At 36.3% G+C, this 18248-nt stretch overlaps 1 protein-coding gene across 8 annotated transcripts in view; it reads right to left on the bottom strand.

The window, feature by feature from the left end:
• Window positions 1–15766: 15766 nt before the first annotated feature.
• DGKB (diacylglycerol kinase beta) overlaps window positions 15767–18248 on the bottom strand; it is a 743750-nt gene continuing 741268 nt past the window's right edge. For all 8 annotated transcript variants that reach the window (XM_024249734.3, XM_024249737.3, XM_024249742.3 and 5 more), the window contains one exon: window positions 15767–17376. In XM_024249734.3, the coding sequence (XP_024105502.1) occupies window positions 17269–17376 (108 nt within the window). In that variant the 3' untranslated portion in view covers window positions 15767–17268. The remainder of the gene's footprint in view (window positions 17377–18248) is intronic.

The raw sequence follows: 18248 nt of genomic DNA, 5'->3' as shown, positions 1-18248 counted from the left end.
TTTTAAGTAACTCTCAAGAAGTCAAATTGCTAATATGGTATAATACTGTCCCATTCCCTATAATTTTAGCCTTGTGATTTTCTGCTTTCTAACTACCTTCTTAAAAAAGAGGAACGAATATGTTTCTCATCGTTGATATTTTGACTAAAAATAAATTTTTCTTTTTCCTCTCTCAGTGATATAGTGTTTTCAAGATATTTAATCTTGAATTTCATCTGTATACATGGTTAAATGTGGGATAAGTGGATTAAAAAAGAAGGGGCATCGTCTTTGCACAACTAAAAGTATGATACACATAAGGCTACTGTGATGGCTACAATGCCATACTAACCAAATTCTCTTTTAATTTCCTTACTTTTGGCACACAGAAAATCTAGATTTTTCACTTCCTTGCAGTTAGGTTAGGGCCATGTGGATGGGGTCTGGTGTGACTTGTTCTGCTAATAGAAGGTGAGCAGATACGATGCAAGCCACTTACATGCCTGTTTAGAAAGGATCTCTGTGTTTATCCCCACTCTCCTTTCTTTCTGTAGTGACCTCAGAGGCCTTATGCTTAATTTAACAGCATCATATCACCCAATTCATGAGAGATTATAACGTGAGTGAGAAATAGAGTTTTCTTTTTTGTTCATGTTACCACTGAGATTTGTTTTTTTAAACATATGACCTAATGTTAACTGCCTTGGCCACTAGAAGACAGGCCAGCTGTAGTTGATTTAGAGTGTTCCGCACCTTCTTTGGGAAGGTCCATTCTAAGTACAACTGCTGGTACTCTGTTCTAGAATCACTCTGTGGTTGAGGCTGTAAAACTGGATCCAGGAACCTACTGCACTTGCAAGATCTCTTCTGTTTTCGCCTTTATTTCAGAAGAATTCCTGCTATTTCAGTGGCCTGAGAGATCTACTTATTGTTAATAGTATATTAATTTCTACTATGCTATCTTTAGCTTCCCATGGTATAATTTTGCCCTGAATCATATCTAAAATCACACTTTGGTTATCAGAGCTTCAAACTCTGGAAGTACAGACCTTTATCTTATTAACTTATCAACCTGAGTTTCCATCCACATTTAATTCAGAGGAAGAAACAAGGGGGAAATTGCAGCTGCTTAAAGACTCCTCAGATTTAGGGGACAATAAGAAGATATTGGAATATTAATACCTGAGATGAATAAATAGGGAGTTGACATTGGAAACAAGGAAGATTCTTTTGAGGAGAAGGCTGGTGTGCTTGTGTGTGTACCTAATATTATAAATGCTGAGAATGTAAAGATGAACAAGGATCTGCTGTTACCCTTGAGAAAGTTCAAATCTATTTAAGAATTAGATAGCTACATAAATTATTGCAGTACTGCAATAAAGCAGAGAGTTTACATGGTGAAATTAATAGATTCTAGATGGGGAAAGGGCTTCAGTATGATCATTAAGCTAATCAGTAAAAGAGAAATGGAAATTTGCACGGTGATCAGTATGGTTAACTAGCAAAGATAGAAGTGTCTTGTAAGATGAAGGCTCTTGAGAATTATATTAGAGAATAGTTTGAGTATAGAATATTAGAAGGTTGGAGTAGCAGGAGATCAAACTGTATAGGAAGCCATAGAGTTGATCATTAAAGGCCTCGTTCACTGGGTTAATACGTTTAGATTTTATAGTAGCTTATGGGAACTAGTGAAAGGTTTTGAACAGGTAAATGGCATGAAAATATTTTTCAGAAAAATTTATTGTGTCATGTGGTAGAATCAATTGAAAGCAGAGATTATTGCAAGGAGGCTAGGTAATTTTTTAAAAAGTTCAAATGAAAGATAAGGACCAGAAATTAGACAATAGCAGTAGGAATAGAAGTAGAAGATGAATGAAAAGATGTGAAATAAATTGAATGGAAAGACTTGATGACTAGATATAAAGGAGTGGGTCGTGCTTCTGCTAAGGTAGAAAATCAAATAACAAAGAGGAAAGCAAATTGTCATGTGAGAATGTGGTTGAGTCACATTTTGAAGATGTTGAGTTTGTGATGCCTCTGAAACATCCAAGTAGAAATACAAGTAGGTTACTGGTCTGTAACTTACAAATGAGATCCCAGCTGTTGGTAAAGATTTGAGTGTGGGTCAGTGGTTTCCCAAAGCGCCTTCCAAAGTTCTGACTGCATAAACTAGGGAGCTTGGGGGAATAATTTAAGTGGCCTACTATAAACATGAAGTTTTGCTTTAATTTGTTTTACTTTATTTTTTCCATCTTACACATGTATGGATTTGTGTTAGTTTTTGCATAAAATTATTTTTTTTCCCAAATGTGAGGTAAATCTTAGATTCCAGAAGAAACTAACTTTCCCTTCTGGCATATTGTTACCTACCCTACCTTGATGCGGGGTAGTGAAAAGTATTCGAGGGAGTCAGGGCTGTATTCACTTCCTACTTTGAGCTGTGTGATCATGAGAAGATTATCATTAGCTCCAATAATAAAAAATAGCAACATTATATAATGTAAATAAATCACCTACCACATTGACTTTTTAATCCCTTTCATTTTATTATGTGGAAGTAGTGGTAAAAGCCCTGAGTAAAATAAGAGTCAATTAAATCCATTAGAAAACCTGAGGAAAATAAGGAAAGAGCAAAGGATGAAACAAACACTGCAAACCTAATAAACAAAAAATGTAACATGAAAGCCATTGCTTCTGGTATAAAAATGCTTGCATGTAAGCTTCCCAAGTATTAGTACAGGTTATGAAAGTTATAAATTATAATTCTTAGATTAGATAATGGTTTACAGAAATGGCCCAATAGTCATACCAGTTAGAATATAATCCACATGAGGCCAGTGGACTTTGGCTGTTTTATTCATGGATGCTTGTTTAGCTCATAGGCATTCAATAAACATGCCATAAATTTATTAAAGGATTCAAGAGATACACACTTTTGGTACAGGGTTTCAGCACATTTAATTTCAGTATTTCAGTAGAAACAAGTCATGGCAATTGTGATTCTGAATATGATCCAATTTTGCAAATAAATTGGAGCTGGTAAGACAGTAGTGAGTCTTACCATTGTCAGGTAAACAGATAGTTCAACTCCTGACTTTAGATCTGATATTTTCCAAGGAAAAATGTTTTCAAATAAAAGGTGATGAGAACTTAGATTTCATGGGTTAAATGAAATTTACAGAGGTATTTTTGTCTATTTGTCACAGCATTTTAAAATTAAGAGATGTATAAAAATATTAATTTGTCACTTTCCTTGAATAATAGGATAAATGGCAATGGCAGTCTAACTTTTTCATATAGTGACAATTTGCTTATCCTGAGTACCTATGGCCAGCTATAAACAAAGTGTGCATTCTCCAATTGCAATACAGTCCTCGCTATCATCCAGTGCCCGCTTATGCAGTTTTACGCAGTGGATTTCACTCCTTATGTTACTCTTTTGGCCTCTTGAGGCATTTGATTTGCAACTTTTCCTTTAACCTTTGATATTTAGGTCTCTTTAAAAGAACAACAAGCTTAGGCCAGACATTTATACTGTCTTTGTCTGTGTTACCTCAAAAGTAGAGCCTGAGACAAGGACTTGGGAATTGCTAATTTATTTGGAAGATAAAACTAGGAAGCTAATGTAAGAAATAGAGAAAAGTGAGACAGAGAGGAAAAACAAGTCAATAAAGGGTACATTAATGAGTGGGTTACTAATGTGGACAATTTGGGCTCAGTCTCACTGGGTGGATCATACCTTTGAATTGTCAGACCTAAAAGAATACGGAGGCTGGGACATTTCTCAGTGGATTCCCATCTCCAGTTGGTTGGGGGTTGAGTCAGGGGATATCACTCTGCTGCACTTCTGAGTTGAGCCTAGGTATGCCTTAGCCTGCTTGCTTCCTTGTAGGAGAGTGTTCTCAGGCACAGGAGTGGTCAGTGAGTAGGGAACTTTCCACAGCCGCAGGTAAACTCAGCTGGGGTCTGGAGTTATGGCCCTCTGACAACTGTTCATGTCATGGAATTGCAAATCATCAATTTTTTAAAGCTTTGCATGGGCAAAAAGAATTATTTCTACCTTCTAATTTAAAATTTATTTTTTCGATTATTGTAAATCTTCTTGAATTGGAATGTAGGGTGAATAATGCCATTAAGGGAATGTTAACTAATTAATTAATTTATTTATTGAGGCAGAGTCTCACTCTGTTGCCCAGGCTGGAGTGCTGTGGTGTGATCTTGGCTCACGGCAATCTCCGCCTCCTGGGTTCAAATGATTCTTGCTCCTCAGCCTTCCTGACCTCAAGTGATCCACCCACCTAGGCCTCCCAAAGTGCTGGGATTACAGTTATGAGCCACTGTGCCCAGCCTGGGAACATTAGTTTACATAACTGCAATTCTGGAACATTCCTTAGGCTCTGATAATATACAAACTTTATGCCAATCTTCCATTGTACCAAAGCAAAAGCTGTACTCAAAAGCCCATTGAATAGATCAATTAATTTCTTCCATATATATGGATAGCGATAGAATCTCTAATAGTTAGAACTAACTCAGTTACAAAAGTGAAGGTCCTGGAATAGGAAAAATCTGAAGAACATGCCAAGCTTTCATTTCACTGGCAACCTTTCTATGACTCTAGAAATTCTGATGTATGAACAAGACAAGAAATCTAGAAAGTTTTTATACTGTAAAATATTTGCAAAGAACTTTAATTTTTCCCTCTAAACACCTAGTAATTTACACATAAACTAGTTTACATTCATTAGCGTTTGTCAGTACACTTTTCTTCGAAGCTTCAAGCTGGAATATCAATCCAAATGCAAAAGTAGGACTCTGACCCAGCTTGCAAGGGAGCCTTCATTAGCAACTCTGTTCAGTTATTGCTCCCGCTGAAGCTGAACTTGTGAAATGAATGTACCAGAAAATGTGGAGCAGACATAACATAAACAATTTAACTTTAGAGGAGCACTCTAACCCTCTCATTTGCAGCCATCTATATTATTTTCTTATACCTACAGACAAAAGAAAGTGCCTTAATTGTCCTGAGAATGGGAGAATACACATTATATTGCAAATTTCCCAATACTTAAACCCAGAATTAAATAAATCACCTGGAAAAATAAATTGAGAGAGCTGTCTTCAGTGAAGTAGGTGTCATTACAACAGATGCTTTTACTTTTTCATTTTTTCCCTGTTAGAATGACATCAATAAAAAGCTATGAACCAAACAATAAAATAAATCTTTCTGTCTCTCTCTCACCAATTTATCTATATTAGAATCAAAGGTAAGAACATATATGTACTGGGTTCTAGCAATCCAAATGCAGTGAGGATTAAACTATCCAAACATTTTAAGGATTAAGTGAGATGATATTTATTTTAAAGAGCATCAGTTTGTAGTCTGCTTGCCTAGAGCAGCAGTTCTGAACAGGAGATCCTATTTTAATATCTCCCTATCATAGTTTCCAATTGCTACTGTAACAAATTACCACTAATTTTATAGCTTAAATAATACAAATTTATTATTTTATAGCATTTCTGGTCAGAAGTCCAAAATGGGTATCATTGAGTTAAAATCAAAGTGTTGACAAGGCAGCATTTCTTTTTTAGGTTCTAGGGGAAAATCTGATTATCATTTGCAGCTTCTAAAGGCCTACTGCATTCCTTGGTTTGTGGTCTCTTTCACCATCTTCAAAGCCAGCAGTGTAGCATCTTCAAATCTCTCTCTGACACTGAGCTCCCCTTCTGCTTCCCTCTTTCACTTTAAAGGATCCTTGGCATTACAGTAGGCCCACCTGGATAATCCAGGATAATCTCTTTATTTTGAAGTCACATGATTTGCATCCTTAATCCATTGCAACGTAAATTACCTATTGCCGTGTACGATGGCATATTCACAGATTCTGAAGATTGGGATGTGGACATCTTTTGGGGTCCATTATTCTGCCTACCACCTTTCAGCATTGCTTGGAGAATCAAAGATAGCTGTCCATGACTCTCCACCCCACTAGCATGCAGATCCTAAACTGGCCCAAAGATTGCCAGTGTGAGTTACAGTGTGCCATAGTGGTTATTGAATCAGCTGAAAAGTTAGAAATGTTTGGCTGTTGCATCAGGAAAGTGGCACGAGGTAAAAAGGACATCAGGATGAAGTGTAAGTTTCTTCGGCCAAAGTTTATAAAGAATAATAAAAATATTTCTTTTATAATGCTGACATAAATTTATTATGCTTTCCCCAGTATAGGTGGTTTATGTTTTTTCTTTTTATATCTGAAACAAGTAATATATTTTATTGCAACTCAGAAGTTTTTTTTGGCAGCTGTCAGTTATTCATTCAGAAATGATTGGATATGTAATATGAGGTTGCCTGAGGGGAATAATAGTGAATAGGACCCAGGGCTGGCTTTCAAGTGACTCACCAGTTCAATAAAAGAATAAAACAAGTGATCATTTAAAATACAGAATAAGAAGAACTTTAGTATGGGTATCTGGAGGTCTTAAGGGAGTGCAAAAGAGACTCACTAGAAAGAGTCAACATAATCTCTGCTGGGTCACGGTGGTTCCAGATATTCTTCCAAAGAAAGTGAACCAGTCTTTGAGGAAGGGGTTGTGGCAGTGAGTATAAAACTTGTGAAAGTGCACAATCATGAAAGAACATGAGTGAAATGCAAGTGAAACAGCATCACTGTAGCTAAGTACATGGGGATAAAAGGGGAGCGGGCACAGGAAAGGTTGACAAAGTCCAGCTCATGCACGTCCTTGCTTACTTGAGGACGCTGGACTTTTATCATATAAAAAATGGTGATCTGATAAGGGAGATTATCTATTTGTAAAAAAATACAATTGGCATCGTAAAAGAAGAATGATAGTAGGGATAAAGAAGACTTTATGCTGCTGATAGAACTATTATGACTATGACTATGACTACTGTCACTAAAGGTATGACTTGAATGCTTGCCAGTAGAAAATAATTTTGAAAATTATATCCATTTAATCCTCACAACAACTCTCAAACAGGTGCTATACTTATCCTTATTTGAACAGATGAGGAAACTATAGTTGAGAGAGATTTAGTAACTTTCCCTGGACACACATTCTGTAAAAATGAGCAGCTGGGGTACAGGTTTACACCGCTGTCCCCAGGACCCTCTTACAGCCCCCACAGGCTGACTTACCTTGAAGTCCTCAAGCTGAAGCTACCAGTTCCCTCATTTGCATAGGTCCTTTCCCAAACTTGATGAATTCAAGTAGGGAGCAAGAACCCAGTCAGTCACATGGCAGAGTCACAGACTGCTGCCCCACTATGGGGGCCACCATATCCACCAGGACCATATCCACCAGACAATATCCACCATATCCACCAGCCAGTGTATCCACCAGACAATACTCTGAATAGCCTAGATAAGCATCTCCAGCAGTCTTGACTCCAAGAAGGAAGATCGCAAAGAGATGGTACTATAACCCGTGCTTACTGGGCATTTTGACCCCAGCCACCTATTCTCCTGGCCCTGTGAAAACCTGAATGAGCTGGACCACGACCAGCAAGGTCAAAGGTCCAGAATTCTCATAGGCACCACCTGGGCAAGACACTGTAAAGGAATTACTGTTGTGACATTACCAACAGAAATTAGGAAGCCAAAATAAATTTCTAAACTATCAATTTAAAATCTTTTTAGCTATTCTAGAGAAAAGATTGAGTTATATTTATATCTTCTCGGTAGAAGAATATTATAAAATTGTTGTCTACAAAGAAAGGATCAAAGGGGATGCAGCCAAAAATACAGGAAAAAATATGGAAATGGGTCAGGCATTAGTTTTCTTTCTAAATATCTATTTTGCCTTGTAATTTTATATTCCTTTTCTTAGTGAGATCTCACTAAATGTGGAAGCTTCAGGACCCACAAAAATTGGATCCACCCCTGCCTACAGCTATAATTTATGCAGGAAACGATGAAGGTCTGAACAAAGGCCTCCACCAATGGAGGTGGTGAAAAGGAATGGACTTGACAAATATTAGGGTGATAGGTAGAGTGGATGGGACTCATAGGAATGGCAATCTAGAAGAACAAGTGGTTGAGGATTTTCCTGGGATTCTAACTCAAAAAACTAGGTAGGTACTGACTGGTGAAATTCACTGGGATTTTTACACAGGTGGTAGAACAGGTTAATGTTGGGAGGTGAGCTGGATTTCATTTGGAAGATTTTAATTTAATATGCCTGTGAGATATTTAAGTAAAGCTGTAGGAATAGCCAGTAAAATTATCAGCTGAGTTCAGAAAAGGTTGGATAGGAGATATAAATTTGGAAGTCCTAGGCATATAGGTATATTCAAATCCATGGATAAGGAAATGTATATATAATTTTGAAAAAAGAGAGAGGGTTGAAAAAAGCATTATTAAACTGATAGGTCAATGAGCCAGGGCTAAAATCTGAAGTATTCAATAGCCTACATCAGTGGTCCCCAACCTTTTTAGCACCAGGGACAGCTTTTGTGGAAGACAATTTTTTTCCATGAATGGGGCGTGGGGGAGGGTAGGGTGGGAGCAGTGTGTAGTTTCTGAATGAAACTATTCTGCCTCAGATCATCAGACATTAGATTCTCATAAGGAATGTGCAACCTACATCCCTCCCATGTGCAGTCCACAATAGGGTTTGCACTCCTGTGAGAATCTAATGCCACCACCGATCTGACAGGAGGTGGAGCTCAGGCAGTAATGCTTGCTTGCCCGCTGCTCACCTCCTGCTGTTCAGCTTGGATCCTAATAGGCCGTGGACTGATACCGATCCATGGCCCCAGTGTTGGGGACCCCTGGCCTACATAACAATATAAATGAGCTTATGAATCAAAAGTGTTTTTATTTTTTTAATTCTCAAAAGAAAATTATCTATTCATCTATCCTTCTATCCATTGATCTATCTGTTTCTCGAATGATATACATTTTATCATTTGAGTGCAAGTAATCCATCAAATCAGTGTAATGATTTTAAAATTACTTGTTACAATACAGAAGTTGCTGATGTGATCTTTTATTTGATGTGGTTATTGCCAGATGAGTACCACTTGCCTCTGAGCTGTGTTTTGACATTAAGAAACATCACCAACAACTTCTCTATTAAATTGATAGTCATTAGGTTATTCCGAGTTTCAATAATGTCCTTTTAACATCAGTGATATTGTTCATGGTCTTGAATCTTCTTGTGGCAATTGCTGTATTAGTAACAATTGAATCAATTTTTTCTACTCATACTATGAGATGAGAATTTTATTGTTTAATATTTCTATTACAAGTTAAGTAATAAATATAGTTTATTATCATGTTACATTTAACCTAATCTTTCAGGCCAGGTGAAAGATGGGTGTATCATGGTGATTATGAAAAGAAGATCTGTTGTTGCTTTCCTGGGCTCCATTACTGACTCTGTCAGAGAAGGGTTTTTCTTTTTTTAGTTTTAATTTTTTAATTGACCAAGAATAATTGTACATATTCACGGGGTACATAGTGATGTTTTGATACATATAATGTATAGTGATCAGATCAGTGTAATTAGCATATCCATCATCTCAAATATTTATTTGTGTAGGAAATATTTAATATCCTCTTTTGAGCTATCTGAATGTACATAACATATCATTGTTAGCTACAGTCATCCTACAGTGGTATAGAACACTGGAACTTATTCCCTTTATCTAGCTGTAATTTTGTATCCTTTAACAAATCTCTCTCCCTATCTCTCCCTTCCCAGCATCTAGTATCCTCTGTTCTGCTTTTTACTTCTATGAGATTAACTAGAAGTTCTAAATGATATCTGTGGACCTCAATTTTCTAATGTGTGAAATGCAAATGGTGTTGATAATTATAGAACTCGAGTGAGTTCATTTATGTGTAGAATCATGCCTGGAACAAAGCAAGCACTATATAAACAGCGGCTTCTACTTTTATTACTAAAATTAACATTGTCAATGCCTGTGATGAGTGAGGTTTTGGTGGGTTTCAACAAACTTATCCACTGAAGTGGAGGGGTAATTCGTCAGGATAGTGCAATATAGGATACCTATGAGGGGCCACCCCTGATTCCATACTGCTCCACTGGCCTTCTCTATCCACTGCAGCCTCATTTTTGTAGCTCAATGGCCCTGCTTATGCCACAGTGGCCTCTCCTTACTGCCTGCCCTCCTACTTTTCCAGCCTCTCCTCTGTTTCCGCACAGCCTAAAGTCCATGAAGTCCATGGATTCTGCAGTTTCTACCAGAGCCCTTGAGAGGGCAGCTATGGAGAAATGCTGGCTGGCAGGGTGAAGCCTGCTGATGCCCTTGCTGGTGTCTGACCAGGGGCAAATAAGAAAGACACCAGTGTGTGGGAGCCATGGAGGTGTAATGGGCTACAGACAGGGCCTTCCAGGCCTGGGTGTGTGGTATAGCAGGAACAAGGGGAGCTTTCTGGATCCCTGCTGGGTGGGTTAGTGGGAGGAAAGACTGGCAAAAGCAATACCAATGATGTGGGGTTTTGGGATCTGACAGGCCTGAGCACCAATCAACTATTATAGGTCCTGGTGTTTTCCAAAGAGAGGTGAGTCTAAGGAATGTCAGAGGTAAGATGTGTACTCATTGCAGATTTTGAGTGTTGACAATGAAATTTGGATAAAACTAATTTGGGTTTGAAGGATGATGGGTGGGTGGAGGGAGAAGCACAGAGAAGAACATGAATACAAATTTAATGGAGACTTCAAGAAAGGCATGCCTTTGGACAGTGGCCATGGATTCTGGTGATGTGTCTCATGATGACATTATATTATTTTAATTCTCAAAACGCTATGAAGTTGTACAACTGTAGAATTCTCTTGGTGGTCTAATAACATTTGCTCAGATTTAGAGATTATAGGAGGTTATTCTGACATATATGCCTATGTCCAAATAATTTTGTGAGGGAATTAGTTTAGGGAGAGTCTAATGCTACATACATAACCTGAACATACAATGACAAGTTATTTTGAACCTGAAGTTGACTACTAGTTTTCTAACAGATAAACACCAACCATTTGTCAACTGGTTTTACAGAACAGAATAAGATCTCTGCACTATGATTTTTATTGTTCTGCTATACCACACACCCAGGCCTGGCATATTAACGTCTACATGCCAGAACTGCTCTAAATTATTTGATGTATTAATTTATTTAATTTTCAATACATATTTCAACTTCACAGTTGAGAAAACTGAGGCTCAGGGATCTTAAATGACTTGCCTGAGGTCACACAGCAAATGAGCAGCAGATCCAAGAGTTGTACTCAGGTCTGGCACCAGAGCCCTCATGCTGAAACATGTCAGTATGCTGCCCTCAACTGCGAAGCTGAGAAGGCATTGGGAGATGCACCATGGGGTGGTCTTCGACCTTTTCACACAATGTTGAAAGAAACTTTTGTGAGACTGTAAAGTCCCATCTTTTTTTGAGTTGAGTGGCAAAAAAGATGTAGAAGCACTATGTGCTACTTGAAGGTGGAAGATCTTAAAAATGCAGCTACAGTAGAAAAAATATACACACTAGGCAATCTTCTTTTTTTTTGAGACAGTCTCACTCTGTCACTCAGGCTGGAGTGCAGTGGTATGATCTCGGCTCACTGCAACCTCTGCCTCCCAAGTTCAAACGATTCTTGTGCTTCAGCCTCTTGAGTAGCTGGGACTATAGGCACGTGCCACCACACCTGGCTGATTTTTTGTATTTTTAGTAGAGACAGGGTTTCACCATGTTGGCCAGGCTGGTCTCAAACTCCTGACCTTGTGATCCGCCCGCCTCAGCCTCTCAAAGTGCTGGGATTAAAGGTGTGAGCCACCGCGCCTGGCCAACACTGGGCAGTCTTTCAGCTCAAACATGGTTTCTAATTTTTCAACCAATATATTATCAAGTCCTTGGTAATTTAAGGATTATTATTACCAATGCTATTTTAAACAGAAATGTTTTTCTGAGATCAACTGACTTCAAGGAATGAATGTTTGGATACAAACATGGAGTAAAAGAGAGAGAGCTTTTTGGACCTGCTAGTGACTCTGCCACCAGTTGTAATTTGTTGGAAAGATTTAATACTCTATTATAAATTTTAACATATTATTTTATATGTATTTTTAATACTTAATTTTTTAAAAAACTTAGCATCAACATTTTACAATTAGTGTTTTCTAGTTAGTTTCATGAGCTTCAGAGAGTTTATGAAGTCACTTACATTCACAGAATATAATCTAATCAAACTCCCTGGAAATGTAGAATGGGCAGATATTGCTTTCAGAGTTTTCAAGCCAAAATACCTGGGAATTTTTTTTTCTTCGTTTTTTTCTCTTTCAGAATGTAAAATTAATTTTCTAATTTGGGGGGTTTGTGTTCTTTCTCCTTCCCTCTCTTACTTGCTTCCTTGCCTCTTTCTTGTACTTTCTTCTTCTCTTGTTCCTTGTTTAGCTAATAATTTTAAGTATAAGCATTATCCAAATCATTCATCTGTAAATTCCCTTTTTTATGAGATGAGTCAGTGAAGAATTTAGGACTTGTTTTCTGTTTCCCTGCTCCCATTCGCCTTCTCTTATTATGAATTTCCTTAATTTGATTTCTTTCCTCATGTAACGTTTTAGCTTTTCAAAAAGTCACTTGCAGATTTACTTTCTCTAAAGGCCTTTTCAAATTTATTCACCAAATCATCTTTTCCTCCTTTGAATATGTCGTATCATATTTTACTTACCTTCATTCTTCCCTTATCTGATTGTGTAATATGGTCATCTCTTTACTTAATTCTTCTAAAAGATTCAAAGGTGTTTAGAGAAGAAATTGTTTCCTTAAACATCTTTTAATTGCTGCAGCCCCTTTGCATAATATGTTTAACCTAGTCAATGCCCAAGAGATATTTGTTGAAGTCTGTTACACAAAATAAAATAAGAAATTGGTTTCATCCAGAAAATTCAACTTGAGTTCCCACAGTTACATCATTCAGGTTGTTGGCTTACTTGGAATCTAAAATTGCTGGAATAATATGCACAGCAGCAACTTGGGGCCCAAAGCACCACAAATTGGAATAATTTGGTTCTTAATTGCCTATAATTCAGTCCCTAATTACTCCCTGACAAAAGGTAGGGTGTTTGGCCTCATATCCCTAGTGGATATATTCAGTGGGGTAGATGGATTGTTGAGCTGCTGGAGGAGTTCATTTAAGAGGCAAAATCTGTCCAAAATGGCAGTAAGAAATGACACTGAACTGAGTGGTTAAAATTTTTATTTCAAAAAGCAGGATATTGTATATATCATTTCTGAGAAAATAATTAAGGTACTATAATTAAATGAGTTCCATGTTTTTAAACACAATAAGGTTATACAGAATCTCTCAAATGTGAGTTTACTCAAACTTTATTTAAATATAGCAGAATTTAATTGGGAGTTTTAAGTGGTGATTTCTGCCTCTCACAAAATAAAAGCTCTTTTACAGGGTTTTATTTATTTATTTTCTTAAAGTTTACAGCTTTAATATATGTTACAAGGGTTTAATCTTTTAATAGAGATATTATTCAGTTATTTGAAAAATAACGGAGAATGAGATTCAATATTATTCAATTATTATTTAATTATTCAGTACTGAATAATCCTTTGGGGGTTATACGTGCCGTGAAAATGAAAAGAACATTTTCCTTTTTTTTTTTTTTTTTTGAGACAGAGTCTGGCTCTGTCACCCAGGCTGGGGTGCAGTGGTGCGATCTCGGCTCACTGCAACCACAGCCTCCCGAGTTCAAGCGATTCTTCTGCCTCAGCCTCCCGAGTAGCTGGGATTACAGGCATGCGCCACCATGCCTGGCTAATTTTTGTATTTTTAGTAGAGACGGGGTTTCACCATATTGGCCAGGCTGGTCTCGAACTCCTGACCTTGTGATCCACCTGCCTCGGTCTCCCAAAGTGCTGGGATTACAGGCGTGAGCCATTGCGCCTGGCCACATTTTCCTTTTTATAACCAATGAACAACAAACTGACGTTGACACAAAAAGGAAAAGAATGATCTCAAAATCTTGTCTCATTCAAGGAGAATACAGTGTGAGATTCAAGGAGAATACAGTGTGAGATTCAAAACATACTCTTCCCTGAAAAATTGCAACTACTTCCCATACGCCTAAAAAACGAAAACAAAATAAAATGTGGAAACACGTATGTGATTCATTAGCCCTCACTGGATTTAAATTTCTGTCTGCAGTAGACTACGCTAAACATCTGAGCCTTTTGTTTTATTCTGGCTATGATCACATGAACCTGTTTTAAATAAAATAAAAACTTTTAAAATGTTAATTTTTAAACTTCCTACAAGATATCTCCTTCCACCACAATAAATTGACCAGCATTTTCACATGAAATACATGGTGTACACATGGAAGTGGAAAAAATAAATTTATGTCTTTAAACTTTCCGGTTCTATGTAGATACCTCCCTTCCTATTTCTTAGAAGCATGGACATCAAGGTTTACTCTGAAATCTCTCTCTGGAATCTCATCAACTCAGTGCCTAGCAATGTTTAGCAGAGTGCATGTCTCTTTTCCCTCTTTGTTTCTGACTGCTGTTAAGTCCAGCATTAATTTACATTTAAGAGTTTCATCCACTTAAAACTTTATGTCTCCTATATTAAAAGAGGGCGACTCAATAGCTGAAAATTTATCCGCACACATAGAAGAGAAGTTTCCATCTTGTAAAGCTAACATTCATCATTCAATATTTTAATATACTATAGAATTTTCCTTAAACTATATATTTTTCATATGAAGCTGTCATAAAACTGAGGAGAATATCTTCTCTGATTTCAAACCCATCAAGTTACGTTTTTAAAAACTACTTTCCAAACCCCAGGGGCAGTATACTTGAAGGGGCAAGTACATCAGTGTATTTAGAAAATGAGTTGAGAAAAGTTAAATTGGATTCATATTTGAACATTTATTATGGGTACCAAAGAATCCATCTGACTGAAAATGTAACCACTATTAGCACTAATTGTAGTTATACAGCTACATTGAAGTGAAGCTGCATCCCATTATTTCAATTATTGAAATCTTATAATCAAGTTGTTTAATTTGTCTCATCCCACTGTCTATCCAACAGCTTTCTACTGCACAGATTGTTAAGAATGATTCACAAACTGTTGCTGCCTTCAAACTATATACTATAAAAGGTAGCCAAGACGTAATTGTATGTTGTAGCGAGCATAAAATAATTTGTGGCTTCAAAATATGTTTTTGACACAAAGCCTGCCTGCCCATTGTAGAAAATTTTGTCATTTCATGTGAAAATATTTATTACCTGTAACCATAGATACAAAAAATCAATGTGTGTGTTATGTAACATTATGTCAGTAATGTACTTGTTACTGTTTTGAGATTTCTTTTGGTCTAGATTACTGTTCTGCCAAACAACTTTTTAATTTTTTATTATACCAGGGCAAGTGATTGCTGTACTAAATTTGCAATTGTAATCATAATTTTCCTGGGAATGCTAAATTATGTCTTAATTTTATTCAAAAGCTTTTATTTTTAAAGTAATTAAGCTTATTGTTGATTGATATTTACCGTCCAATGTTCCAGGAACACTAAAAGAATACACTTTGTACGTAATCTTCCATTATAGCACATTGCTTGAGAGCAGCTATTTGATATAACAGCATTCAGTTGAGTTTTCAAACCAAAGAACTAAAATTATAGCAATTTCACTTGAAATCCATAAATCCATGCACAGGATTGTATTCAACAGAATCACTAAATGCTATTTGTTATTCAAAGATGAATGAATCAATAACAAAATAGAACTGATAAATCATTAGCACTTTAATGCAGAGTGAAGAGAAACTAATAAATCATGCAGTTCAAGCACTCATTTTCCTTATGGCATGTTTGAAAACATAAAACATGCAATGATGAGATGCAGGTCAATATGAATGAACAATATTACAAGACTGCTCAGAAGCATTTCATTTTACATCATAGGCTTAATGAAACACTAAAAGAAAAGTACTGTTCCATGATTTCTTTAAACAATCAGAGACTCCAACTATGCCATGAACACCTTCAACAGTGATCTAGGCTGTTGTTTCCAAATAAACATTTGAAATGTCATAAAGATGGGAGTGGAGTAGGTGAGGAGGAGGGAGCTAATTGCATGCATGATTCGCTTCCAAGAGCTCAGTATTATTACAGGTACCCATTTATACTAGAAAGAAACTGATACAATCATTTACTTCCTTCAAGTGTACTTAACTGATCCATGAAAAATTACACCTATATTTTTAAATGACTGAAAAAAGCAAGAAATCATCTATCGAGCTTTGATTGTGTTGTCTGGCTTATTGTCTGTCTCTGAAAGGTGAGAATTTTAATCACAATTAATGGGTAACTCACTCTCTTTCCAGCATTTTAGTCATCACAATATTAATCACAGGAACCATAAATTTGCTCCACAATGCTTAATTAATTATGCATCAACCCATTTCTCTCAAGCATCTTTTTCTGAATCTTTGGTGGGAAACACATTGATTAGGCACATAGTTTAAAACATCTATTTCGTTATTGGTGTGGTTATGAATTCTCTCCTAGATTCTCATGCAGAAAGGAACAAGGCTTGCCATATTACCACACTTGACTGTCAAGTAACATGTTTTCACTTATTTCTGGAATTAAAAAGAAAACTAAGCAAAATAAAAACACGTTCTATTTTTCAGCATGAGAAAACCTTATTTCCACTCAGAAGAGTTAAGATGTTGAAGAAAAACTATGTATATATAGCAAGGTATTGTAGTCAACTATTTAATAAAATCTTTGAATTAAAAGTTTCTCCTGAAGTCATAGGTCATTGATACGCTGATTCTAAAAGGGAAACATATAGCAATCTGCAATTATGATCATTGTAGCATTACTGATTAGTGCTTCGTAATAATTGGAATCACACTGAGAATCACATTTCCCATGGTATTTCCTTTTTCACGTTTCACAGGTTTTTCTCATAGGTTAGTAACTGGAAATTGGGGAAGAGATGGGTGGGAGATGTAAAAATCTATGGTAATGCATGCAACAAAAATATGCAGTATCACTTCAGGTAAACTTCCGCTTTCTTCATGCAAAGATGCCTATAAAAACTGAGACAATAAATTTTCTAATAGCTGAATTTTACATTAGCTTAGTAACAAAAACTGTTAAACCACTTCCATGATTTTGCATGAGCAGGAGACTTGAAATTGTTCAAAGATTTCCAGCATATGTGTTCCATGGCCCAATTATGCTAATTCAATTTCTAAGAATGAAACAATACAGGATTATTCCTTGCTTCGGTTTCTTGTCCTTTTGACGAGGGAGCAGAATAAACCGGTTTTTGGAGGAGGGCCCATCAGCATTGGGGCTTGGTTCTTGTGTGTAATTTTTATCTAGAAAAAAAGAGAGAGAAAGAGAGAGAGAGAGAGAGTAGAGTAATCTCCAGATACAATACCAATTTGTGAGACTCTCTGTTAAGGTTAATAATATTTCATGAGTGACTGAAACACTGCAAGTGTAAAATGTAATTTCAGAGTTTCTATTATTTCAAAAATATTTTTAAGGGAGATAGGGATATGTACTTAAATAATATCCCAATGCTCAGGATAATAATTTTAAAAATTATCTGAAGTCGCATTTTAAATAGTATGTTACCTCTAACCTCACTTGTAGTAATATTCCAGAACTGCTTGCTTAGGTTACATGATTACCCAGTATTATTTCTTGACCATTAGTTACGTATTATTTATTGAAGTCGGGAAAGAATGCACCATTATAGTTTCCAGAGTCCTAGTTATAGCTCAATATCAAGATGTACTTGGTATCAAGGCAAGCCTTATTTATCTTGCTAATCAGATTGTTTCTCTCTTTCAACATGAACTGCAAGGCTTAATTTCAAAACAGTCATTAAAAATGAAAGTTAAATTTAACATGCATAAAAGGTCAGAAATGATGAACTAGCTTTCTAATTTGTTAATTAATTGGTAATATAATAGAATCAAATATTGAAAAGCCTGCTTAAAACACTTTGAGAGACTGTTCTAAAGCTACTCGTTTTGATTTCTTTGATATAAAACTACGAATCACCTTAAATGAGACAACCTTAAAGTAGATTACGTCTGCAATTTTCTCTAATTCAACTCTAAATTAGAGAAGACATTTTATGAATATATGCTATGCTCAAAGCTAATTGAAAGCAATTATCAAAGTGGCATTTTGTCTGTGACTTTAAGATACATTGTAAGATAATAAATGATTCTCATTA

The sequence above is a fragment of the Pongo abelii genome, chromosome 6, assembly GCF_028885655.2.
Source record: "Pongo abelii isolate AG06213 chromosome 6, NHGRI_mPonAbe1-v2.0_pri, whole genome shotgun sequence".
NCBI classification, from domain to species: domain Eukaryota; kingdom Metazoa; phylum Chordata; class Mammalia; order Primates; family Hominidae; genus Pongo; species Pongo abelii.
The sequence above is the reverse complement of the archived record's forward strand: the minus strand, read 5'-3'. Positions and strand labels throughout refer to the sequence as shown.